At 34.0% G+C, this 27014-nt stretch overlaps 3 protein-coding genes across 7 annotated transcripts in view; 1 reads left to right on the top strand and 2 right to left on the bottom strand.

Moving 5' to 3' along the window:
* The window catches only part of LOC124450689 (ectopic P granules protein 5 homolog), a 27092-nt gene extending 15750 nt beyond the window's left edge, over positions 1–11342 (bottom strand). For 2 of the 3 annotated variants that reach the window (XM_047001320.1, XM_047001318.1), the window contains exons 1-27: positions 10959–11341; positions 9851–10753; positions 9617–9729; positions 9443–9541; positions 8988–9059; positions 8762–8884; positions 8227–8347; positions 7776–8139; positions 7604–7650; positions 7468–7517; positions 6497–6608; positions 6199–6376; positions 5894–6076; positions 5650–5804; positions 5283–5425; positions 4871–5011; positions 4482–4640; positions 4242–4391; positions 3995–4163; positions 3586–3748; positions 2831–2974; positions 2314–2401; positions 2115–2215; positions 1746–1848; positions 1424–1519; positions 654–791; positions 45–211 (exon numbers count right to left, since the gene is read on the bottom strand). In XM_047001320.1, the coding sequence (XP_046857276.1) occupies positions 45–211; positions 654–791; positions 1424–1519; positions 1746–1848; positions 2115–2215; positions 2314–2401; positions 2831–2974; positions 3586–3748; positions 3995–4163; positions 4242–4391; positions 4482–4640; positions 4871–5011; positions 5283–5425; positions 5650–5804; positions 5894–6076; positions 6199–6376; positions 6497–6608; positions 7468–7517; positions 7604–7650; positions 7776–8139; positions 8227–8347; positions 8762–8884; positions 8988–9059; positions 9443–9541; positions 9617–9729; positions 9851–10753; positions 10959–11061 (4385 nt within the window). In that variant the 5' untranslated portion in view covers positions 11062–11341. Of the gene's footprint in view, positions 1–44; positions 212–653; positions 792–1423; positions 1520–1745; positions 1849–2114; positions 2216–2313; positions 2402–2830; positions 2975–3585; positions 3749–3994; positions 4164–4241; positions 4392–4481; positions 4641–4870; positions 5012–5282; positions 5426–5649; positions 5805–5893; positions 6077–6198; positions 6377–6496; positions 6609–7467; positions 7518–7603; positions 7651–7775; positions 8140–8226; positions 8348–8761; positions 8885–8987; positions 9060–9442; positions 9542–9616; positions 9730–9850; positions 10754–10958 lie in introns of all 3 variants that reach the window. The other variant, XM_047001321.1, reaches the window with a different exon arrangement.
* On the top strand, positions 11330–12397 carry LOC124450694 (LDLR chaperone boca-like). Of its 2 annotated transcripts, none has more exons than XM_047001329.1 (3): positions 11330–11539; positions 11775–11910; positions 12125–12397. In XM_047001329.1, exons 1-3 carry the CDS (start codon positions 11381–11383, stop codon positions 12187–12189), a joined length of 360 nt encoding a protein of 119 aa, XP_046857285.1. In that variant the 5' UTR covers positions 11330–11380; the 3' UTR covers positions 12190–12397. The 2 variants fall into 2 exon arrangements, with proteins under 2 accessions (XP_046857285.1, XP_046857284.1); XM_047001328.1 differs by having other exon boundaries at positions 11332–11539; positions 11775–12025.
* Positions 12385–26895, bottom strand: LOC124450692 (monocarboxylate transporter 7-like). Of its 2 annotated transcripts, XM_047001324.1 has the most exons (9): positions 26778–26895; positions 26260–26305; positions 25699–25754; positions 22588–22715; positions 19912–19989; positions 16203–16501; positions 14596–15203; positions 14005–14380; positions 12385–13810 (listed from the first exon to the last, which is right to left on the bottom strand). In XM_047001324.1, the coding sequence occupies exons 6-9, from the start codon at positions 16363–16365 to the stop codon at positions 13575–13577; spliced, it is 1383 nt and encodes a 460-aa protein (XP_046857280.1). In that variant the 5' UTR covers positions 16366–16501; positions 19912–19989; positions 22588–22715; positions 25699–25754; positions 26260–26305; positions 26778–26895; the 3' UTR covers positions 12385–13574. The 2 variants fall into 2 exon arrangements, with proteins under 2 accessions (XP_046857280.1, XP_046857281.1); XM_047001325.1 differs by lacking the exons at positions 19912–19989; positions 22588–22715; positions 25699–25754; positions 26260–26305; positions 26778–26895 and adding an exon at positions 18841–19131.
* Positions 26896–27014: the final 119 nt, after the last annotated feature.

Raw genomic sequence — 27014 nt, forward strand, 5'->3', positions numbered from 1 at the left:
TCTTTTATGGTTTTAAATTAAGATGATTAATAAAAAAAACTTACCCTGAATCATCACGCGAGCGATGTAAGAAATTTTCGAAAAACTTTTGCCAAATAATGACGAGAATTGGTTGCTTGTGATCAGTAAAGAAAGCAAGATCAGCCCATCTATATATATCCAAATTACAAGAGGGAATCGCAACAATATCCTTCGAAGATGCCAGAACTTTCTATTGTGAAGAAATAAAGGTCATTTTAGAAGAATTTTTCTACATAGAAACTGTAGGAGAATGAAGACAAAATAAATAAATTGTAAATACAAGGAAGCAGAGCGTGAAAGTTAAAATGGTGCGATGTGAATAACTGGAGAACAACGAACAATCGCATAAACTGCCAAAAAGGGGAGTGGGGCAGAATGTTAAGGTCATTTGTAAATACTGCGAGTGTAAAACGTCGAAATTTTGATAATTTGACTAGGCAATATCTAGGCTCTTACAAGTGTTTTACTTTTATTGTGTAAAAAAATTTAAAAAATTTTGAAAAATAAAGTCAAGCAAAAAAGTTGCGGATACAAAGAGAGTAGAAAGTCAATAGCAGCCGAGCGTTCAAATTCTCAGGCCATTCCAGCTACAATAAAGGGATTAAAGCTCTTTCTCAGAACGGTTAACAAACCTTCAACGCCGTCTCCATGCACATGTCGGGTTTATCGTAAAGTTTCTTAGAAAGACTAGATTTTAGACCACATTGTTCTTGATATAATGACTCAGCACATATGACATAGTAACAAAGGTACGTGTATTGGAAATATGTCTAGAGAATGAGATAAGTTTAAGAAAAATTTCATCTTTTAAGATGTCTATTGAATGCATGAAAATAAAAAACAAAGGTAAAAATAGTTTATAACATTTATATTGTATGAAATTTGTCAAAGAAGCTTTCACTGACGTTTCGAAATCGACAAATGATTTAGAAAAGGTTAGAGTGAAAACATATCATAAAAGTAAATTAAAAACTTTCAGTTTCTACTTCAATAAATAGAAATCTTAACAACAAACTATGGAATTAATCATAAAATATTTCATGCATTTATTTCATTTCGCCATTAACTCCTAATTAATTTTGATTTATGCATCATGAGGTGAACATCCATTGACTTCATGGAAGATAAAACATTTTTAATATTTTCATTCCATTATGTACGTACACGGAGATTCGGCAATCGTTGACCAAAGATGATCCAAACTTTCAAATAACAACAAAAACTGTCTAAATCACCTTCGATGCATTCACTGACTACATTAAATCCCCAAGAACATAAATTGCATGCTCTTCATGACTGCACTACACTTTTTGTGAATAGTTTTAATTTTCGTAACTCATCACAAAACTGCGAACTTTTCATTGCATTAAAAACCAACAATATCCTAAAATTACAAAATTACCTGAATATCAAGAAGAGTTGCGGATGATGGATTTGAAACAACAAATGACAACAGAGAGGAAAGAAAACTTTGGTCCTTGAGATTCTTCAACATTTTCTGAACAGTAAACACGAATGCACGTCTTGTTAAAGTTTTGAAAAGTTTCATTCAATTTTTGAACATGAAAACATACATACATTACACATTCAATTTAACAAATAAATAAATATGACAGTGATAAAATCGTAAAAAATAGATAATTTCCAATACAAAGGCATGATTTAAGTGATCATTTCATTTCACGTTATAAAGTTCTTTCACAAGAAGGCTTTATTGTACAGACCTCGTGTTTGCTCATAAAATATTTCACGACAAAAACGTTCGTATTCCAATTTCTGAACACAACTCGTAATAAATCGTTCAGTGGTTTCAACACATTTGTGTCTCTGTAAAAAATACAAAGAAATGATCACAATCCAAGCCACATACAGGCCACAAACTCGACTTAGTCTTCCATCATTTGACACGCGCCAGATTCCTTTGTAAACATGTAGAAAACAATGTTCTAACAATAAGCAACTGCCAACATCATCAAGTGTATGTATACAATGTGTATACAAAAATACGGTTTTATAAGATAACCAAGAATACAGCGTATGCTAAATGGGAGAATGGGGCGACAACCGGGAATTCTATGCACCAACTGACTCACGTATTCCATTTCGGTATAGATCCCAGTCCTCTCAACCAAAACTCTGCTGCAATAAGCGAACGGTTTTCATCAGGAGGAAAAGTCGACTTCTTGATATGTTTCTGTACGTGAGACAGTATAAAAAATCTTTTAGTTTTATTGTAGTTCAAAAAAAAGCAAATAAATATTTAGTTTACGAGCTTAACAACGAGTTTACCACCTGAATAATTCCAGATAAAATATCGACGACTTTTTCCTCCCTCCATTGAGCTTCAGAATGTATTATAATATCAATGATTTTCGTAAATCTATGGATTTTGCAAAAAAATAAGAGAAGAAAATAACAGTTTAGCTTCACATACAACATGTCAAGAGGTGCATTAATCCCCTCAGATCAATGACCTAGAACCCAAACTATGAGATATATGACTGAACCAAAATTCTATAGTAACGAGTGAGGCAAGCTGCCATCTTGAAAGATGGCAAAAACTAATGCTATTTACGACTAATATCTGCTTTTCGTGAGTTTATAAACTTTTGCAAATTTGATAGTCTAGGTCTGATTCTTAAAATGTTTGATAGGATTGGTTTTTAAACTTTTTTAGCTTATTTTTCATTATGAATTTTATATTTTGTCACCTTTAAGACGGTGTCTATGACGGTAGGTACACGTCTAGGGGATTGGGTTCTAAATAATTGCTTCAGACAATCATTCGCGAGGAGCAATAAGCACAAACCTGGTGCTTTCCGAGATTGACACGAGTTCTGGAGCAAAGAATACTGGGATAGTGTTTTCAATGATTCTGCACGCAGGAAACACGTGACCGTCATCAAGAACCAACAATAAAAAGTCGAGACCTGTGTCTTTCATTTTCTCCGGACTAAAATCATTCAGTTAAATACAAAGATTAAAGTAACATTATAGGTACATTGTACAAACAATACTGGGATTTAAGATGAAAATAAGGATAACATATGATAAGTATGGGGTAACACATGATTAATAAACAATATTACTCGGAGTTTGAGGACAAAAGAGTATATGCGATATAGAACAGTGGACGTGGAGAGAAACAGGGGATATAAAAGAGTGAAAGTGGAGAGAAACAGGGGATATTGAAGAGTAGAAGTGGAGAGCAACAGGAGATATTGAAGAGTAGAAGTGGAGAGCAACAGGAGATATTGAAGAGTAGAAGGAAAACAGGGATATAGAAGGTGGAAGGAGCAACAGGATATGGAAGAGTAGAAGTGGAGTAGAATAGTGGAGGTGGAGAGCAACAGGGGATATGGAAGAGTGGAAGTGGAGTAGGGAATAGAAGAGTGGAGTGGAAAATAGTTAGTCTTAATAACAAAATGTTGGAAATTGTTAACGTTTATAAAACAATATAGGCACTTATTCATTTTGCTAACAACACACAGTATAATAAATCTTTACATAAGCATTCATATGATTATCACAACGAGAAATGAAACGCTCTTTAAAGGAACTTACTCATGACCATAATTTGACATTTGTAAAGCAACATAACAAGCGAGAGGTCCATCTTTCTTTGCCGAAGTCAAAATGTTCACCAAAGATTCGTCATTATCCAAATCTGGAGGTTCGTCCTTTGACAAACTTTTAAAAAACTCATGCTGTTCATAGCTTGATGTTACTGCAAAAATGAAATATTTATAACTTTAGAAACATCCAAAATGACATGGCCTTCTATAATTAGTTTATCAAATACCATTAAAATAAATCGATCATAATTTGTAAATATGTCAAATATTTATCGCGTTTTGATCATCATTGATCACCATTTATCATATAACAAATCAATCTTAAAAAATTGCGCAACTCAAGAACAGTCATGTTTTATTTCATGCAAAGAATATCAAATGAGATACACCAAGTTTACCCGTTTCATTCGATAGAGATGACGTAGCAGTAAACTGCATCACCGAACGCGAACGGTCATGCGCGTGAAGATGAAGAAACATAACCAACTCCCATAACCATTTGTGCAACTCTTGATCTGTAAAATGCTGCATTAAACTTTTGTAAGGTTGGATGACGAGTTGTGATGCCTGTATGTAATTAAAGCGATATTATCCGTATAAGAAGTCTTGGAGAATTCTGTAAGCGAGAACTCATAATGTCCGAACCTGTCCAAAAAGACTTTTCTCCTCTTTAAAAACATCCATAGCAATACCACCAGGTCTATTTGGCAAACGCAAGGCGCATATCTCAACAACAATGATGGCAACAGCTCGATGTAAACATAACGGTAAAAACAAAACATCGCCATCAAATTCCTGACACATAATTAAACGTAAGTTGTATCTTAAAACAATTTTCCAAGAATAAAACATGACATATGCATTTAATAATGTACAAGAAAATACCTTGCACTGCCAATTGATATTTGTGAGTAAATAACGAGAGAGTTGATGTTCAGGAGATTCCACTGCCGACCGAAGAAGCCAGTTACGAATCGTTTGAATATCAGAAACCTTCGGTCTCCACATCTCAACTGGTAACGCTTGAAATAAGCCAACACAATCCTGTATTTGTAAATGGAAAATTATCAAACGTATAAAGGTCTTTCATTCAAACCAAAGGAAAAAGGCTTTCTTTTCTGGGCTATGAAAGTATCTTTGCACATTACGTTATAGACTTTGAATAAAATCAATGGACCACACAACAGTTTAACATTTATTTTCACGCTCAAAAACAGGCAACCATTACGAAATAAAAAAACAAAGACGCTAAATTTGAACAAAAAAAAACATACCTCTCTAACAGAATCCAAAGTACTTTCAACTCTTTCAACGAGCATTGATATAATGAAAGAATGTCTTTGACAAATAGAGCCGAGAAGATCTTTACCGGTTTTTCGAAGAAAATGAACAGCTTCGTCGCTCAGAAATGTGATCTTAATAACGGAAGTAGATTTAATCATGAAAAAAGAGAAATTTTAATAGTTTATAAAAAGTAATACAAGTGCACTTCACTAATTTAACAAGATAATTGTCTTTTTATTCTAACCGATAGGTTCCCAACCATTGCAACAATATCAATTTAACAAGATAATTGTCTTTTTATTCTAACCGATAGGTTCCAAACCATTGCAACAATATCAATTATTGCAAATTATCAACATTCTAAATTTCTTTAGCTGTACTTGTCTATTCCAAAATATTTACCTCGTAAATCTCCTGCGACACAGCACGAATAAAATCCATATCTGCAAGAGAACGGGCGCAAGCCATATTGGAAAAAGTTGTAAGCAGAAAGATGATCTCTGTTTCGTTCATCGACTTAAAACTTTCCACAAGACTTGAAGTGTCTAAATTCAAATGAAAGAAAATGTGAGCTCCACTCAAGTGCAATCAAAGCCGAATAAGATTTTACATTTCTTTGGAAGTACGAACCAGAAAACATTCAGCTTATTTCAATACATGCAGTTTTTCATTAAACATTGATATATTATTCCAATATTTGTCTACGTTATGAATAGTCTATCTTACACAAAGTAGTTCTAAAAACAAAGAGATTACTTGACGTAATCACCTGGTAGATCATTGCTTGAGGAAATGTGTTCATCTATTGAATGAAGAGAACCTTTATCACTTGTGCGATCGTGTAGAAAACGATATGAAGCCCAAGTCATGCTTGAGGAAAGGCAGTAGAAAGGCATGTCGATAAGAAACTGCCAAACACCAAGTCTAAATAATGAAAATTTCAATATCAAAAAACAAACTTCATTAGTTTTACGGTATTTCAGTTGTCACTCAACGTAATGACGAGGACATACTTTTGAGCGATGAGAATCTGCTGAGATGAACGTATAAAAAAATGATCGTACTCCAACTGTAGTTTCTCCAGAGAATAATCGGTACCAAACGCAAAATGAAAAGTCATCTCATTCTCGCCATATTTTTCAACATATGCCGTCTTATACGCCAACCAATATCGCGATACAAAAATCACGATTTTACTAGAAAGTGAGAGAGAGAGAGAGAGTAAACAAGAAAAAATCACACCATCTCAATTTATCAACATCTTAAGGAAGTTTATGAGAGGAAAATAAAGTGGAAACACAAAGTATGACTCTATTACCTTATCATTCTCCCCAGTCTCTTGGAAAACTCTCTGTATTTTTTTATACTGTATAACTCAAAAGCCTTTCCTAAAATCTTCACAAGACACGTCGAGAAAGCAAACAAATGTATCAAATTACTGGCTGTGTCTTGACCAGACGCACGAATCTCGAGGTTAACTTGCTCATTGCCTACAACTCGTATGAAAAAAAAAACACATCACACTTAACTTGTGAAGACTGAGAATTGTAGAGGAAAAATTTTTCACCCGCCGTACAAAAAAACAAAACAAAATACAATGAGACATAAAGACTCACCTAAAACACTATCTTTTGCAAAGATTATTTCATATAACGAATCAATCGAAAATTGTGCAAATAACGCAATAATATCACTCTCTTGTATCAACATCCAATTTTCATCCAAATCCTGTTAAACAAGAAAAGGCACTATAGTAAATATGACATAAATGGTGTGTATTATGTGATGTGGTGTGTAATATGGGATATGGTGTGTAATATGTGATGTGGTGTGTAATATGGGATGTGGTGTGTAATATGGGATGTGGTGTGTAATATGATGTGAATATGTGATGTGGTATGATGTGGTGTGTAATATGGATATGGTGTATGTGATGTGTGTAATATGGATGTGTGTGTAATATGATGTGGTGTGTAATATGGATAATATGATGTGTGTAATATGGATGTGAATATGGATGTGTATGTGGTGTGTAATATGTGATGTGTAATATGATGTGATGTGGATGTATGTGATGATGTGGTGTAATATGGGATGTGGTGTGTAATATGGATGTGGTGGATGTGAATATGATGTGGTGTAATATGGATGTGGTGTGTAATATGTGATGTGGTGTGTAATATGGGATGTGGTGTGTAATATGGGATGTGGTGTGTAATATGGGATGTGGTGTGTAATATGTGATGTGGTGTGTAATACCAGAGAAGGTTTATTTTATCAAAAATAAATCGCTTTTAAACTTTTTTCTCTTTTAACTATCCCATACTAAATAGATAGTTCATGTATTTTTCTCAATAAAGACAATTTCTTTGACGTGATGGGTGAGAAACCAGTAGTCTTGGGACTTTATTTAACTTTGAAAGAAGGGAATAACGTGGATAACGTGGATAACGTAGATAACGTGGATAATGTGGATAACGTGGATAACGTGGATAACGTGGATAACGTGGATAACATGGATAACGTGGATAATCAATAATACATATTTAAGTATAGACAAAAGAATACCACAAATTCTTTCACAAACCTCCTCGCCATCTTCGTCTAACATTACCCAAGAATTTAACACTGGATTTTCTACATAAAACATTAAAAAACAAAATGCATCTAGACCAAAGGCTTCACTAATTAGAGTTTTTTTTTTCATCGCAAGATTTATGCACCTGAACTAAGAACGGACTTCATTTCAATGAGATATTTTTCACGTAGTCTGTAAATAAACAAATAAAATATACCTTTAGGAGTTAGGACGATTTAAAACAAAAAATAACAAATGTCATTTTGATTTAAAACCATTCCACCAAGAGGTTGTTGTGAAATTTTTCTTAAACATACTTGATTGGAAGAAGCAAATAAGCCAACATTGTCACAAAATGGTGAAGTAAAGGATGCTGCCAGAAATTCACTCCAAAATCACTGATGCCAGCACGTGATAACAACACGGGCTGGATGAAGTGAGCTAGTTTCTTCGCATGCCCAGAAGGCATGCGCAGTAGGTGGTTAAGAACGAACACGTGATCAGAAAAGCTCGCGACTCTCAGAAGAAGAGCGATTAGATTTTCGAGCCAAAGTTTGATGTCATCAAGGAAGATATCGTCATCTGTAGGCTTTCTCGTGAAATGAAATAGCGCCGTGATACAATCTCGTAGATGCCGAACTTCCGAGAATACACCGTTAGAAATTTGGGATGCATCCACACCTGTTTGCAGGGAAAAAAAGATACAGTAGTCTAAATAACACAGAATAACATCTTAAATGCAACTGTAACCGCGCAAATAATACTTACTAACGACAGGAGAGTGTGTATGTACGCCACAGAAAACAGGGGACTGGGCATGAAGATCGTGGACGTATGACATGACGTGAATACGAGCTAATTCCCAGGAATATTTTGTCAGTGTGAATGTCTACATGAAATGAATAAATTATGCACGAATAAAGATGTTGTAAATGTTTCATATCAAAATCCACCTCAAGACAAAATAAGCTCAAAATATTTTACAAACATTTCCATTTGCAAGATTGCATTCTTTAGAAATTTATAACCTATGACAATGAGAGTATTTTAAATTTAAATCGAGCTGCTATAATTTATTTTGTACAACACTGAATCCGCCAGATAAAAATTTTGTATTTACTCGTTTTAGTGCGGAGCGCTTAATATACTATTCTCATTTATTCTCATCCTAAGTGCCGTTGCTGGAGGCAGAGTGTTTACGGTAAACAGTTCAAATTAGTCACGCCATTGTCTTCAAGAGAAATGAAAAAATAACAAAAAGATTCTGATCAACAATTTCAAGACGAAATGAAATACAAATCACCTCGTGGACGTTGCTCTTCAAGGATTCTAAGGTTCTGTCTAATTTTTTTGCTTCATCTTCATTAAACACAGCAAAACTGTAAGAGTGCTTGTATGAAACTTTATTGAGATCCTGACACATTGCCTATGTGTAGAAAAAAAACGATGTGAAATCTAACTTATAGTTTTGAAAATATGTTTGAACATAGTATATATATGTAAATGAGAATAAAAAAAATGACAAAAACCTGAGCTGTTACTGTCTTGCTTTCGGTCGACCAAAGCGTCGTCGTTTGATTTTCACATTTCTCTTGTAGCAGCTGTCATTTGAATACAGCAACAAAATAAAAATAGTTTTAATTATTAGCTGTTGATAACTGAACTCTGATAGATGAAATGAAACGGTAACTCTCATATTTGTGCTATTGGCCATTTTGAAAACGCATTTTTATCTGAGTTTTTCATTTTACCAGCAAAACTCTTGTGGTAAAACTTATCGCGACAATTTTTGCTACAGCATTTTATGTACATCGGTTGTTGACTTTTAAAATTATACAATGGAGCTTTTAAAAGTTCAGAAAAACAAACTTCGATTTCAGCTTTAAAGATGATGAAAAACTTAAAGAGTTCCGCTATACATTACAGTTCACGACTGTTGATAATATTGAGTAAAATTTCAAAGGAATAATTAATGTTCACATACATCGATTTCAGATAAAACTTTACGTAAATTGCGCGATGAATTTTCATATGTATTTAGCAACTCGAAGAATTCATTTTCTCGTCTTGGTTCGAGCGTTTCCTGAGTGAAAATATAAACGAGCGATTAAAGAATGAACTTTAGGTGTGATTGCAAAAGAGGACAAATTACGCTAACTTTGACGAAATCTTCCATTGAATCTTCGACATTTGCAAGGTATGGATTAAAATAAAACGCTGTAAGATCGTCTTCAGAGAAAGCCGTCACATTTTCACGAACAGTTGATGAAACTAAAAGAAAATTGAAATGGAAACAGTCAATTTGAGAGTAAAATATCAAACGTTTCTTTCTCTATTAAATTATGAATTAAACGCGTCAGTTAAACTCCTAAGCAACATTAAAGAGCCTTACCTAGTTCTTTACCAAAAATGTTGGGAATCTGCTTGTTTGAAGTTCTTTCAATGACACGGTCAGCCATAACTACATGATTTTCTCCTGTTATAAAGCTTGTTTTATTTTCAGTACTAGAGTCCTTTGAATGTTCCTGTATTGTTGTTACAGTTGAAGTTTTAGACATAGTCTTTGATGAAGAATAATCTTGAAGGTTTTCAACATCTTCTTGACAACTGTAACTCACTTGAGACTCTGGAGAAAGTTCTCTGCGAGCATCATCTTCTTGTTTTTTTATAGGGACTTCACTCAAACCATTTTTTTCAAGAACATTGGCGGGAGTTCCAATACAAACAGAACTGTTGTTGCCATTATTCTTTACCAAAATGTCAACATTCGTCCCATCATGTATCATTGCGTACTTGCCCTGTTCATCATTATCCGTGTTTGATTCTTCATGTTGTTCATGTTCTACAACAATGTCCTTATTTTTGTCGCTCTCATGCTGGATTTTTTCAGAATCCTCCACTATAATATCTTGGTTTTTATCTACTCCTTCCTCAACCTCAATATGAGTCCTCAAATTATTAAATTTTACTTCTGGATATCCCTCAAGTTCAGGCAATACTTCATCATGTTTAGTTTCACTTGACTTTCCAAACACACAAACATCTTTTGCAGTTTCGCTTTCATCATCAAACTGCTGCTCTTGTTCATTTGAGCAAGAAGAAATGTCAGTGGGACTATATTTTTCTTTAAAACCTACCATATCATCTGTACTTGCTTGTCCATCGACATTTTTAACATGAACTGAACCAGCATCAAGTTTTCTTTCGTCTGAATCACAATCATCATCGATTTTTGTGACATCTTGTTTATCATCGACTTTTGATGATGATGTTCGGGTTGGTTTAATGTGGGCTTCTAAAAATGATAAATTTAAAAAATAAGCTATTGCATATCGTTTGGACTATAACCTAGGGCATCAGAAAATGTGTAAAAAATTCCCTCAAACCTTCTTTCCAACTAAAAACCACGAAAAATCACAAGACGACTAAACTGGCTGACGATATTCATTTGTTATTTCGACACTACCGTGAAAATAAGAGTTCAAAAATATCCTTATCACCTGTTTGTTTTTTTTCAACTGCATTTCTTGAGTTTCGCCGCGGCTCTGTGCTCGTTTTGCCTGGTTTTTGTCTTTTCTTCGCCGGACGAACTGCTTCCGCCATTTTCCTGACTAATTTTGGTTGCAAAGGTCAATATAATATGGATACACGACAATGACAAATGTTTATAGTCGAATGGCCCTTGCTCGACAAAAAAAAGAATGCATCCTTATCGACATAAAACGCTTTTCGAACGAGATATCTAAACTTAAATACTCTAGAAACGAGTTTTTCATGGGCAAAAACACTTTAGTAAACCTTTTACAACGTCCTTGACAGTCCTTCAAGGAACAGTCCGATCTGCCATCGGATAATCAACCACCGTCTGAAGGATGGAAAGTAGAACAGCGTGGATGAACATCGTTCAGCAATACATATAAACATGGTGGACAAAATAGCCATCGTTGTTGCAATTATTTTTGTTATTAACGGGATAGCAATGGCAAAGACAGATGCGAAGGAGAAGAAAGATAAAAAGATTGGAAAAAACATTAATGACTACACTGAATCCGACATTTACAAGCTTGCAGATCAATGGGATGTAAGACTTTTGAACTTAGGAAAAGCATTCGCTCTGTGTTGCTTTACCAAGAACATAAACCACTGTAGCTAGCCATTTGTTTTACGTAATTGAATATTTTAGTGATAGTTATAATGCATTTTGTCGTTACACCTTTTGTAGATAGTGAATATTCATTTACTTCAGTAAACAGCTGCTTATCCTTTATATATTTAAGCATCCAGCTTGTTAACTAAATGTTTTTGTTTGTCTTTAGGAAAATGATGAAGAGTATGATCCAGATGATTATGACGACGATGATCCACGAAAACCACCTCCAAAAATGAAAGGTGGTTTTGATCCATCAAAATTTAATGGCGATCCTATGGCGATGTTGAAGTTAGCAAAGAAAGGCAAGACTATTATGATATTTGTACAAGTCGTTCCTCAGTTCTCCAAGAAGGAAGCAGACCATTTGACCGAACTATGGCATCAAAGCTTGTTTAACGCTCAATTTCAGATACAAAGGTCTTTCATTCAATTCCTGCGTCTGCATTTTTAATACCGGCGTATTTAGCATTAATTCATTATCATGATTACTTCAAATGACAAATTCTCTCACCATAGATACATGGTTGCCGACCGACGAGCGATATTTCTTGTTAACGACGGCAGCACAGCTTGGGAAATAAAAGATTATCTAATCAAACAACCGGAGTGTGAAAGTGTCGAATTTGATAATCAAAAATTTCCTGGTTTAGGAGGGCAGAAGGATGAAGACAGAAAATCGAAGATGGAATTATAAGCACATTTGCGATTTTGAACAGTTGATAAAATGTAGTTAGACCATTTGTGAAATTATGTATAGACAACAAAGATACAAAAAGTTCGTTCTTCAAATGTTTTATTTTTATGTTATTTCCTTCAGTAATATGACGAAGGTATCTTCTTACAACTTAACTTATGGTTGATGCGTTATATCAACAAAACATATTTATAAAATTTACTTTATTACTTCAAAAGTGAAGCAGGATTTGTTCATCTTTTCGGTCTTTGAAAATATAAAAGTTTTTCAATTCAGTATTTAGTAACTGTTGAAAACATTCGCATCCGTCTTCCTAAAGACTTTTTTATAACTCTCAGAAGTTTTGCATAGTCGTATAAAGGAAGATGCTAACATTTCACGAATGTTTAAACCAGCAAATATAAACGAAACTCTCTAAAATATATATGCTTCGTACACTAATCATCCACTTCATTTTCACATTATTTCGACATGCATTTCTTTCAAAGTTGTTTGGTTCACACAAGTTCGTATATTACCCATTAAATGAATAATGTATGAACTTGAGAAAGAACATTTCAAACCAAACTTTGCAATGATTTTATACTCAATCATCAATGATCACTTCATACCAGTAAGGTTGAACAACAGTTAAAATTAACGACAAAATATAGGAAAATACACTTCTACTATGAAACAAAATTCAATCGAAACTATATGAAATAAACTCGACATTTTCAAGTATAGTTTTCATAAACAATTCATGTATTCCTCATTCAAAATATTTTGAGACGTGCAACGGAAACCGTTCCCTTGAGAACAATGGAACCATGTTGAATGATATTTGCATTGTAAAAAAACGAAAATGTTTTGCTAAATCATCCAACATGGCGGACATGACGTTTTTCCACAGCAAGAACATTTAAAGGGGATGCTGTGCACGAAGTTCCTGTAGATCCCACATAGATATAATGGCTTCCTTCAGCTGAAACAATTCATTTCAATTTTTAGCAACAACTTCTCGCTGTTGTTTCAACCTTACTGTTAAAACCATGCTTTAGGAGTTCTATATGATGACTTTATGCTATATCAAAGGTTAATTTGATAAACACAACGTAAATATTTAACTCTTAATATATAAATTATTCATAGTTGCAGCAGATGGCTTGTCTATCTCATAAATATATACACGTCTATAAGACGTTTATAAATACATCTTTATATAATAAATATAAGAATCCTAACTAAATATATAATATATATCTATATGCTTAATATATTACTAGTTATGCGTCAGACGACCGTAATATATTGCATTTTACTCTCGGGCAAATAAACAACAGTTGTTTGCGTTGGAAAGTCTTCGTCTATAAACACATCGTTTATAAGTTCTTCTGAAACACATACCGATAAATTGTCATCTTTACTTAGATAAAGTACTGCAGCTGCCAAACATACAGCAACTGTAGCTATTGCTGACGCTACATGCATGACAGGACTAGGATCGTTCATAGTGTCGTAGATCCAACCTAAAGATCAAAATAACGATAAGCTTGTTACAATACACGATGTGCGTTGGGGAAAGTTGGTTTAAAGTAAATCTATCGCTGCATTTACTGTACATATCATATGATTAAAATCATATTTCAAAGAAACTGATGTATTTTCCCATTTTTTTCATGTACTGCATAATAAATACCGAGTAAAGATCGATGAAACCTACCAAGAAATGGCGGACCACCAAGGGTTGCAAACGAACCAACACAGCTAAATAATGCAAACGCGTGTTCTGTACGCCAACCTTTGACGATTTCCGCAACATGTAAAGGTAGCACAACCCAATAAACACTGTCCATGACGGAAATAAACGCCATGTATAACATCATTAACACAAAAGAATGAGTAAATGAACACAAAACAGTCGCAACTGTAAATAATGTCATCACGCTGAGAATAAGCAAGCGAACTTTTCTTTTTCTTGAAGCAAGATCACCGAAACGTCCTGCAACTGATCTAACAAGAACAGCAACAATTCCACGTATAATCATTAACCATTTTGATTGATGTAATGGATGACCGAGGTTCGTGGCAAATTGGACCTGCAAAAACAGGAATAGATAATTGTGATTGAGAGCATGTACTTGGTCATATAGCAAGGAAAATCAACTAAACTTATCTTTGAATATGTATGGTGTCATCATGTATGGTGTGGTACATTGTAAGGTATGGTGTGGTACATTGTACGGTATGGTAATGCATATGGTAAAAGTATGGTATAATAACATATAGTAAATTAAAATGAATGCTAACTTACCATAAACATAGGTGGCAAAAATATCACAATTGCAAAGATAGTGTGCGCAGCTAGAAACACTATTACTTTTTTATCCTGTAATATTTTGCGATAAATAAGTAAATCGTCTTTGGAAAAGTCTTTGCTTGGTAAACTGATCACAGTACTAACACTACACACTCTTTCACTTGGATAGCCATCTTTGCTTTCTCTATCGTTGTACAGGAAACCATAAAAGAACGTTATTAAACTGATTCCACTTAAAACCCAAAACGTTCTTTTCCAACCAAAATCGTTGAGCATTACAGGAAGTACTAATGAAAACATTACGGTCCCCAGCGCATTTAGAGTCGAGCGAATCCCGAAGGCAACTCCCTGATGTCTGTCAAAGCATTCCGTGATCGTTGTTAAAGTAGCGACGCTAATAATGGAGCACGAAATGGCCACAGGGACCGAAAATGTCAAGAATAACAAGTTCATGTTTTTAACCATCGGTGAAAATATGAAAACTGGCAACAACAATGCTCCCGCAAACAATACGGTCGTTCGTAAACCAAACTTATAACGAAAACGTAAAGCAAAAGGGTACAAAAATAAACAGCCAAACGTCGCAGACGAGCCAACCCATGCTGAAAACAGAAAAGAAACAAAAATATGTGTTATTGATTTATAGTTTATAAAATAAAGTAAATGGTTTGAACTCGGGAGTATCGTTACATGTTTGTAGAGATCGTCCAGGTTGGTATAGTCCTGAGAAGGACTGTTTTTGTTGTTGTTGACTGACGTTTCGACAACCTTAGCGGTAGTCATCTTCAGAGTCAAATGCGGAGTCAAAAGATGACTACCGCTAAGGTTGTCGAAACGTCAGTCAACAACAACAAAAACAGTCCTTCTCAGGACTATACCAACCTGACGATCTAAGTTTATAAAATACTAGTCAACCAAGAAAAGAAGTGTTGTACAATAATATCGATGGAGGCAATAAAAATCATTAAGTTTGCTAGAAGCTAGTAATTATGTCAAGGTAACTTTCAATTCTAAGTAACAAAAAATGCGTGGAATTTACTTTGAAAGAATTGCAAAAATGACTTTCCGAAAGTCGTAATAAAACATCGTTAATAAAGAGATAAAATATAGTTAATCACAAAGTGTCGATTCAAAGGAAAAGTTGAAGGAAAATTCATTTGACCTTGCAAGGTTAGCATTCAACAATATAGATTTGAAAATTTTAAGTGATATTATCTACTGAATATCGAGAGAAACGTCAAAGCAGCCCACTCTATAAAGTGCTTTAGTGCACTGTTCCTAAGTCATTATGCAATGACGTTTAGACATTCTCTAAACACAGATGTCTTTAAACAAGCTATTTTGAAGATTTAATTGTACTAATTGCTTTGGCAAGTGCTTAGGTACAAAGTTTAGAAGTTCTATATACGGTGGTTCATACTCCTTTTTCATATAAACATATCATATATGGGCTGTGTTTTCGTAAACATCAGAAACAAAATATGCATATTATATATAGACTTTGGTCAAGTGTTTAAACTTTGCCAAAGGATTTCTAATGCAATGGCAGTAGGGAAAACCGAACAGATTCATTCAAATCATAACTGATGACAAACACCAACCTGCTTTACTATTTCTTTCATTAAAATGCTTCACAAGGAACACAAGAAGTACGCCATAGGTATCGAGAAACCCAAAAACAAAGAAGGTTATCAACGATATAAACGAAAGATAGATCCATGATTGACAATTGTCTTTCTTTATCTGAGAATGTGTCATCGTCATTTTGTCTTTCAATAAAGTAAAGCTGAAAAAACACGACGTTTCTTTAGAAACTCTCTTCCTCCTTCACGTGGGGTTAGCTTCCACAACACGTGGGAATAATAACGACACTTTACCGACTTTACCAAGGATAAGTGCTCTACAATTAAAACAGAAACATTTCAAATATTTCATGTACGTCAATAGATGCACGTCGAAACGACATTTGCTTTAGGCGACTTATAAACCACTTGGCTATTTTCCTCGTTAAAGAGATATAGGGAATTTGGGCTTCACAAGGCAACTCGATGTTAGCGTTTGTAATATCACAGCTATTTATCCTAAATTTATTTCCTGGGGATAAAAACAAGTTATAACTTTATTTTATTGTTGTTTTTTTCACGTAGTTAAATTATTATGCTGTAGCATTGATTGTGTTTTAATCAATTATGGTCATGCAACTGAAAATCGACATTTAACCCTAAAGTCTGACTTCAAACCGTGATGTTTGTAAAACCTATTCAAGGTTGTTTCCTTTCCTTCAAGTTAACCCAGCATGCAGCATATTTCCTTTCAATGTGAAAGTAACATAAGGATGAATAAATAAGCATTACAATGAAATAAAGTTAAGTTTCCCAGAATTGACAAGGACAACTATACAGTTCGTGTTTTATAGCAGATCGTGTCAAACAACGGTTATGTAAAAGGAAATTTCCAGAAGGAATGAGGTTGTTTGCGAAACAACTGAACTAGACTTGGAGGTAAAAACCAAATCTCTCAAAACTTGAAATTGCTCCTTCGACCAAACCCAAAATTTTTGAAGATCAATATTGTCTCCCTCTCCTGTCTATTCACACTTGTGGTTTTAAGCCAAGGGAATATATGATTGTACATGTAATTTAAATTCATTCGCAAAGCAATCAAAAGATTCTTCCTTCAAAATGTAAAAGCTTTTGTCTTATTGTAACTTTAATAATCTTTGAAAAGAATCATTCTCATACAAAGACTACAGTTCTTCTCAGTTCAAATATCTAGATATCGGCCTAGAAACATATGTCTGCCTAAAGCCGACACGATAAACACTTAGCTGGGAAACGCATTTAGAATATCATTTTGACAGAAAAAGATTAGACATACGTTAACGAAACTCGCTTTAAAATTAAAATGGCATTGTGCAGAGATTACATTGACATTTTATTATCATTTCGATCTCTTAATGAAGTTTGCATTAAGTAAATGGGTATAGTTGGACATAATGATGAACAGACATAAAGCGTTTAATGGCGTTTTTTTGCGATAAGAATGACGAAAATACCACACAGTTTGAAAATGAAACTGATTTAACTTAAGACTTTAATATATATTTTGCTTTCACGGCTCATTGAAAAAAACCTCAAGGTGAATGTCAAAACATGTTTATGAAATTTTGTCACTGACATCTTTTATCTTTTAATTATTAAGACATTGAACAAATTATACCGTGACAAAAATGGCAATGTGACGTGTTTATTCATTTTTGTATGGTGAGTGTGTGCGTCTGACGTTAATGCTTTGTAGACAAATGACTTCCAATACATTAGAAAGTGATAGTTTTTCCAAATCATCACAGACACGTACGTCATAACTACGACTGGATACGTCAAAAGAAATATTGCTTTGCCAAATATCACTACTCTTGGTCATTTTCGACAAATCTTCTTTGTATGAGCATTCTTGAAGCCCACAGGAGTTAAATTAGTGTTATAGAATTAAAATCTGTTACAACTACACAGAAACACAAACACGGGAGGGGGGAGAAATGAGAACTCGTGACAATATATTCTATCGAGTTGAAGTTATCGTGACAAACAAATCGATATTTAAATCAACGGACAAATAGAAACTTCAAATATTGTATTCAGGAAGTTTTGACCAAGCAATGAAGGAAGGAAACATAAAGAAGTTAATGCATGCCTGACTGGTTGGGAGTGAAGTCTTTGTAAAAGCGCAGCACATGGCAAAAAAAAACCCTGACGTTGTCATTTTTACAACACGTTCGCAGGAAGCATCACTTTTTTTATCCTACCTAAATACACGTAAATTAATGAGGTTTACTTCAATAAAGATGAATTCGACCTGGAAAAAATATTATTCGAAAAACTTCGATTGCGATAACATATGTTTTAACATTTGCATTGATTTCGCACTTTGAAAAACAATGTAGAACAGCATATTTACAAGTAAAGCAATGCTTAGATGATGCATATAGCCACGAAAACCTATAGCTACTAGCAGTAAAGAGCTTTCGCCTCAATCGTAGCGTATTATACATGAAAGCATAAAGTCTAACAAACCCTCTGTCTACATAAAAAAAAACGTTTTTGTTTGATTTCTGAGTACTCCGTATATTTGAGAGGTAAACACACATGTTCGTTGTTAATTGTTCACTCTATCTTCGAAATAAACCAACATTAAATCGATTATGTATATTCAGAAAAAATCTAGACTCATTAAGCATACCTGCATTGCTTTGTCACGGAAACTTTGCTGACGAATGAAAATTAGATGTTCCACGTATGGTAAGGAAAAACGTTTTGCATTAAATCTCTAAATTTTCAACTTTGAGAAAACGGTTTTATGTTGATGTTAACATTATGTCAAATACTGACTTGAGAGGGGAGGTAAGTACCGTATATCAAAGGCATAGTGTCCAAGGTCAGAGCTGATTAAGTGTTTTCTTATCATTAATGTTGAATGAGCAAGGCTTACCGCCCTGACGTAATAGTAACGTTTAGCAGAAATTGAAAAGGTCCATTTTGCTAATAAGGTTTTCCTACAACAGTTCTATAATTTCAATTTTCATACCAATATGTAAATGAAGTGAAAGAAGAAAGATTGCATAAATATCTAACCACGCGTTTCTCAATACATGCAGACACATATTTAGAATGCCTTGCATACTGGCCGAAGATCGAACGCAATTTCATAAAGACATTAAGCATACAGGCTTAAAATTAACCTTGCCCTTGGCCCTTGATACAAAAATATATTAGTTCACTTAACGAGCACATGGAAAGGAGATATGGAACCGAAATGGCATAAAGAATTAATATCTAATGTTGCCTATGGTCGTCCACTATGATGAATAAGAAATGATTTCATGAACAAGGCTTGCTGATAATCAGAAGCTGATAGAAACTGAAATGCAACAGGACATTTTACTGTCGTTATGCGATCAATGCCGTATGTCGAACAGTTACTTGCAAGCAGAATGAATTTGATTGAAGAAATTATCATTTGCGTGATCTTTGCAATTCATCAGTAATTTCATTAAACTCACGCTAAGGTATTTATGCACTTTTGAATCAACGGGTCACGGAAAAAGTTATGTGCTGTATAAATTACAATTTATCGCGATGGAAAGAAGATCATTTTGACGGGTTGTCTAAAATCACTTTCAGATAGCCATCATTTAATTTAAATTTGACGTTATCACATCATGTTGACAGCGCAGATAACACAAAAAAAACGAGCAAGTTATGCAGAAAAACTGTTCTGAATAATTACACGTTTCTATCAATAAGAACTCACCAAGTCCTTTAATGATTAGCAAATTCCTGCATGATTCCGTCTTCTCAAGCTTAATTCTTTCCGTTGACTGTCGAAGAGCTATTAAAACAACGTTTTAACATCAACCAGCGATGAAAAGAAAAAAATACTTGTTGAGGTAGTTATGCGCGTTGTTGATGGCGAAAGTTGCCTTTAAGGCTGTAGCCCAACAACGGATCTACTAAACAGACTAAACTAAGTACATGCTTGCTAGGAATTCAGGATCTACGCACGGCGGCCTATGTCCGGTCACTTTAAATATGGCATGTTCAAAGAGCAGATATTGACAAAGAAACTTACAGCACAAATATACCACTTAAACTGACAAGTTGTGAGTCACAACATTACAAAAAATCCTTCTAGATAAATCTTCAGTCAAAATTCATTAATGAGTGTTAATGGTCTTACAGTCCAAAAAAGTATAACATCATGCTATGCTATAAGTAAATTACCGAATTTAATCCAAACAAACTCTTTATAGACACGATATATTGGCTTTGCATAAAGAATTTTCAAGTAGCCTTAAGCTTCTATTTAAAAACGCAGAATTTCACTGCATTAAGTTAAAACTGTGGCGAAACATTAAACAGCTGTAGGGATAATAACGATTTATCAGTATGTGGAGGGAGACATAAACACAAAGTAAATTGGTGAACATCCTCTGGTCAAGGTCAATCGCATTCATACATAATCGCCTAAAGGGCTAGTTTCTGGAGGTTCAATACTATCGCTGCATGTGAAAATAAGAGCTTGCACGAAACGCAATGGAATTTTTATTCAACGTTCAAAATATTTTACAATTTGAAAACTGACATGAAGCTAAACAACGTGAAGATATCGACAACACAATTATAACTTACAAAAAAATAGTTCGCGCAACTTATGATAATTAAGTATTTTCCGTCACAACGACGCGGCTATGGTTTTGGCATCGTGCAGCAATGTACATTACAGTCGTTATTGTAATGTTTTCTAAACAAACTGTGAACAATGATCGTCGTTACTTCGTTAACAAGACAACAAGCACATATAATATAAACAAAACTGTTTTATGCTCGCCAGGATGACACACTGGAGAAATGAAAGAAGTAACAATATGAAACGGATATCGCACTGAGAAGGTAAAAGACAACGAAAAACACAACGTAAAACACAGCTAAAGTGATATTTTATCAAGTTTCCCGCAGAGAATATATTTCAATATTCGAGTCAAAAAATCTAGTTGAAATCAACTGACATTTGTGGTAACCTCGCTTTAGAAATGTGTGGTTTAGACTATATAAAAATAAAATGAAATAATATGTATTCCTAATGCTAAAAAAGCAGAAAAAGATAGTTTGAAATCGTACCTTCCTCACATAAAATATCCCGTGTAACACATAGGCCTCTTTGCTCCAAAAGAAAATGTTCGACACGATAGCAAGCAACTTCTAGCACGCTCTCGTGTACAAGCAAAGCGCAAATAATCTCAGCTCTTAAAAATCAATCGAAATAAACCAAGGTTGCTACGCAGGATGCCTTTCCGGCGACAAAATTCCATGCGTGCATTTCTTTGAATTAATTGGCCTCAATTTATGTACATCGACAACCACAGAGATTCATCGTTCATCGTCAAACAAATTGAATACAGTAACAGCTCAGGTCTTTGAAAAATTTTTTACTAAGTGTTTTGCATGCTTTTAAGTGCTTGCACATGACAGATAATAATATTGGTCACCTAGCTGGGGCACCCTCACCTTTAAAAAGACGCTTGTCGAAAGTGAATTGATGCTTTGTTTATTGTCGAAGCCAAAGTTGAAATAGGTCAAATAAAGAAACGTTATGCAAGGCAAATAAACAACCGAAAGCGCGCTTTTTATCCAGCGACTTCTACAAATGACTTTTTCTATATTTAATGAAATGAATGGAAAAACCACAGGATGGACAGACAACGGTCAAAAACACCGTTCGACGGCTAAAAGAAGAACCGATTCCTTTACAATTTGACGGAAAACCGAAAACTTATCAGACTTTGTTTAGAGAGATAATACGAGGCTATTATTTTGAAGATATTTAAATGACGAAAAAGTAAATAGTTTGGTTCCTCGTAGAGGAACAATAAATCAGCAATTTGATACTGGAAATAGTTGCTGGTTAACATCAGCAATCCTTAATCGCACGGCAACGAAAGTTTGACGTAATAAGGATGTTTATTTCATTAAATCTTGTCTGCATGACTTTGCTAAAGATTGCATCTTTATTCACTCGCAAAAGGTTTTATTAAGAAAGCATTATATATCATTATACTAATACATTTTTCATCATAGAACAACACAGTTTAACGAGCAGTAAGTGCTGTTGAAAGATCAATTTATATATTGAGCGCATTTGCGCAAAATCTTCGTCCATCCTTGCTTTCACATATCATCAACATAAATTGCGCAGAATTTTTACATTCGCGTAAAACAGTTATTGAAACGTGCTTGTACAACAAATCACTTAAAAAATGAAATTCTTTAAATATTTATCTGAAGAAGTATTTTTCAACGAAAAAAAAATTTTGAAAAAATCTTCGTGGAAGGAAGAGTAATACCCCAAAAACATTTCAACTCCACAATCTCGGTCTTTACTCTTACATTATTGCTTAAACACTAAGAAAGACTATTCTTCAACACTAACCTTGATTTTCTTTATGTTGATTGTAACAAAGTGAACTCCAGCTAAAGAAATCTTTGTGTTTTTTTGGATAGCAGCTAACAAACAGAGATAGCACAACTTCCTTTAGTCTCTCACACTGAATGTGTTTACTACAAATGCAAAGTAGAAGAAATGAATCAAATTGCTCTTTGTCGTCAGGTTATCTATATTGATTCACATGGTTTATTAATTAATGACGTAAAAGATATCGGATTTTCATAATGAAGCTGATTGGGTGGCAACTTTTAAATAAATATCTATTTGACGGATGATGTCAATGCGGAAACCCTTTCCCAATTTGCGATATTTGGCACGTGCTGTCACCACAGTCGTTCATCGATACAGAAAGTCGCATCAATATGATGCTGGCAATGGACATTGACATTGGCCTTTCGAGATCAAATCGTGTATTGTTTATATCTGTCATCATGAGAGCACTACGTGAGTTGAAAAGAAAGAAGTGATGGGGATCTATAAGGAGGAGAGCTAGGGAGAACGTGTCATGAAAAATATGTATAGTCTCTTTTCAAAAATTTTATCAATCGAAAGTAAGCAATTTCTGCAACGGAAAGTTATGAAGGCAATGTCCTATGATGCACTTCCTATTTTCAACAATTGTTGAGAAAAAAACCATGTCCGTTTAATAACCGGTAAAAAAACGTATGCATAATTTTTTGATGAGAGGTCAAACACTAGATCTGTTTGATTTTAAATGCTTTTTGCCACCTTTGGCCGCAGACATCAAAATTGGCACGATTGAAAAGGAAGTCGTTTTTCGAAGTGTGATTTTAACTAGAAAATTTCTCGAAAATTTCATTTTGATATTTTCTATCTTTGAAACATGCAAGATAAAAATTCGCTATTGTTCTAAGATGAATGGAAATCATGAAGTTAAGAATATATAAAAGTATAATTTATCCGGCAATTTGTAAAAAATTTATTAGAATTCAAAGTAAAAGTTTTTGTCATTGGAGAATATTTGCTGTTTCAGGCCTACGCAGTTTTTCTAAATAAGTCAACTGCGTTTAATATTTCTACTTACGTAAATTTAGGCAGTTCTGAGAGGTTCAACTATGTTTTTTGGCATTGTATGCCTTTACGCAAAAGTTCCCACAAATCTACGTCAGAAGTCCTTAATTAATTTATGATTTCTTCTTCTGGAATGTTCTTGCATGCAACTTAGACAAAAGTCAAAAAAATCAAACCATGTAAGCAACTTCTTTCATAAGAGTCTGTAGTTGTATGTAGGTAGACACTAACGCTTTAAATTAGCTTTCATGAAGTACGGCTTTTCTCATAACCATTAAATCATAAAAATCGGTAAACATAACAGTTTCCATTAACTTTATTCTTGATCTATAGTCGAGGATCTGGTTTGCTTAATGTAAAGCTTATGTTTAACTAATATTAAATCAAACACTCTTTAGTCCGTTTCATATTAAAATAGAAACCAACTTTGACGTTATTCCTCTTCACACATGCTTTCAATTTTTAAACACGTACACCCAGATTGTTTTAACGAGATTATTCTTATTGTTGTTTACATTAACGTCTCCTCATGATACTAATAGCGTCATTAAATATGGTATTTTTTGCTTATGGCCGTTTTAAAGCGAGAATATTTTTAAATGAAACTTCATTAAAGCATCAGATGCCTCGAAAATTTTGTCTAGCGAGCTCCTTATTAGTTTGGTTTTTCCAAAGAATTTACCCAGATCTGTGATACATATGTTATAAGTTCTGATTATATGGGTATCAACCATAGGATGTTGTTATAACCTCTACGCAATACTTATGCGACGAATCAGTTGTAAAGAAAACATCACAAGTATTATTATGACAATCTTAAAAAAGAAATTACAACTACAAAAGAGGTTGTGTACTTATATCACCCAAACCGATGTTAGAGCTACACCCCCAAACCAATATTATACAGTTATACCGCCCTAACTAATGTTGCAATTATATATCTCAAACCAACGTTAACGCTATATATCCCTCAAACCAAATCTTTCTTCTCAAAAAGATTGCTGCTTAGGATTGCATAAATTGTTTAGGCCACTTGCTTCGATAAAGGATTAAAGGTATAGATGGAACTATCATATTACTATAGCTTTTCTCGTCGGTCACAATATAATAATGCTACACACAGCCAAGATATTTAGAATTACTGGTATCATAAATAAATAAAAATACACATGAACTTTAGCGTGGAACAACAATCCATACGGTGTTAACGCAATCTATAAATGTGCAATGTTGTGGTAAAAGAAAAATGTTCAGGAAAAACCCTGCCTAGTGTTGTCTTTGATGATCGAGAACAAGTTTAATTGGTCTACGTGTACTTAGTTTATGTTTACTGATGTTTATGATACTTGATTAAATGGACTGTATAAACAATACACTTTTTTCTATATTTCTGATTGCATCATGTATGTACACAAAAAGCGAACTGTGATTTTAATTGTGTGCTTTAATTTCCTGTATTCCGACGTCGCTGTATATTTCATGTCGTTTTCCTTATTGTTGCCCTTGTGCCCTTGGACTCTTAAAATCAAGATTCGTTTATAAAGGTAAATACGAAAATTAATATGAGAAAGGGAATACACAGAGAAACTTATAAGCGCCTCTACATTACCATAAGCTACTTTGCAGACTATATGTAAAGGAAAAATATTTAATCACACAAAGTAATACAGATCAAAACTTATCCAGTATGTATTAAACCCAAACTTCAAACTCATCAACCTTTTGTCAGCCAACGCAAAGATGAAGTTTTCAGCTGCCTTGCATTCCTCTCATACACGTTGTAAACGAAAGCCTTTTTGAGCTCAACTGAATAATTATTAATAAATGAGCACGTACACATGCCGTGAAAACCGTTTTCAAATATGTGTTGTGCATATAATGAATATGAAGTATGAACAAAGATATCAACCAAAATTTCAGTGACTCGGTTGAGGACAAAGTCTGCTCATCACATAAAGAAGCAGAAAAACCTACATAATTTATGATCTTGATCATGCAAAAATAAAATATTTTCAATTGGACATTTGTCTATTGAAAACATAATAAAGCACATTCTATACTTACATAAATTTTCCAGCTGCCACAAGTTGTCATTTGAAAAAGCAATCAGCATCAACTACCTAACGAACACATTAAAGAGTTAAAATCGCCCAAAGATGTTGAGTAAACAGTCTATATACGAATATCCGGTGGCACCCCAATAATAACATGATGTTTACACTGCAGAGTTTCGAAAAGTATGAGTACCGCTAAATTTCTTCCTGTTCTTCGTTGAAATTTGCCGGAAACAAGTATGTACATATATCTATATGGTTAAAAACCAATCTTTCATATTTCGAGACAAGTTTCATGCCATTTCTTAACAAGTTATATATGATCAATTTCTCCTTCAAAAACTTTTCAAAGAGTGCTTTTATTCATTAAAAGTCACATCGATTATTCAATTACGAACACAAAATGATATACTAGAGCGAAAATGAAGAAGTTCTAACTAAAACATATGTATCATCTGTACTTCAAATCTTGGGAAATGATTTACCCTCTTCCAGGAAATCAAAATTACCGATTCTTTAACATTTTAATATTAATCTTACTTCGTTGACATACACAATACACAAGACTCACCAGTCACGATACCAGGTCATCAAGATCCAAATGATCTTCGTTCTCCCTGCAGCAAAATAAATGCGATGATCATGCAAATTGCACTCTAAAATTGAACGCAAATGATGCAAGAATTGAAAAGGAAAGATAAATAAACTTTGTACTATTAATTAATTAAAAAGCACATGGATTTTTATTCAAAAAACAGGAAATAACGAAACAAAAAGCAAAGAAGCATGCAGTTTCGTAAACTTTGAAAGACGACTTAAGGTTTCCGAAGATTCCGTGACTGCTTCTTCGCCTCGCTAAAACATTTTAGAAAAGTTAAGCAGTACATAGCACAATTTATCAAAGAGAAATGGCAAACATATGCATACAAATATTGATTGATGGGTATTAATGTGAATACCTGCAGAGTGCGAGTTACTAAGGAGGTGGTTTTGAAATTACATTTATTACAACAAAATGAATTAAAAACAAAACAACTCATCTTATGACAACATCTATGGTTAAACTGCTGCACAAAGGACTGCACACACCCTGTTCACAAGACGCCATTTTCACACGACATGACATCAAATTAACGAAAGAGATGAAAGTTTTGTTTCGTCTCCGCAACAACTCTAATAAGTAAACCTTATGAATACAAACACGTTCAAGAGTTTGAAACATCGTATCACTCTATATTTTATGATCTCAATAAGTAAAACTGGAGTGGTGTATGTGAAGATCTCAAAATAACACGTTGATAAACCATTCCTAAGTATTCCCATGAA

The sequence above is a fragment of the Xenia sp. Carnegie-2017 genome, unplaced genomic scaffold (genome assembly GCF_021976095.1).
Source record: "Xenia sp. Carnegie-2017 unplaced genomic scaffold, XeniaSp_v1 HiC_scaffold_24, whole genome shotgun sequence".
In the NCBI taxonomy this organism is placed as follows: Eukaryota; Metazoa; Cnidaria; class Anthozoa; order Malacalcyonacea; family Xeniidae; genus Xenia; species Xenia sp. Carnegie-2017.

What these genes read in the sequence shown, in the direction of transcription:
- LOC124450694 (XM_047001328.1), top strand. Translation starts at nt 11,381, where the DNA reads ATGGTGGACAAAATAGCCATCGTTGTTGCAATTATTTTTGTTATTAAC. An exon ending in AGCTTGCAGATCAATGGGAT is followed by an intron (nt 11,540 to 11,774) that starts GTAAGACTTTTG and finishes GTTTGTCTTTAG; the next exon opens with GAAAATGATGAAGAGTATGA. An exon ending in GCTCAATTTCAGATACAAAG is followed by an intron (nt 12,026 to 12,124) that starts GTCTTTCATTCA and finishes CTCTCACCATAG; the next exon opens with ATACATGGTTGCCGACCGAC.
- LOC124450692 (XM_047001324.1), bottom strand. Translation starts at nt 16,365, where the DNA reads ATGACGATGACACATTCTCAGATAAAGAAAGACAATTGTCAATCATGG. An exon ending in TGAAAGAAATAGTAAAGCAG is followed by an intron (nt 15,204 to 16,202) that starts GTTGGTGTTTGT and finishes TTCTGTTTTCAG; the next exon opens with CATGGGTTGGCTCGTCTGCG. An exon ending in TTTTGCCACCTATGTTTATG is followed by an intron (nt 14,381 to 14,595) that starts GTAAGTTAGCAT and finishes CTGTTTTTGCAG; the next exon opens with GTCCAATTTGCCACGAACCT.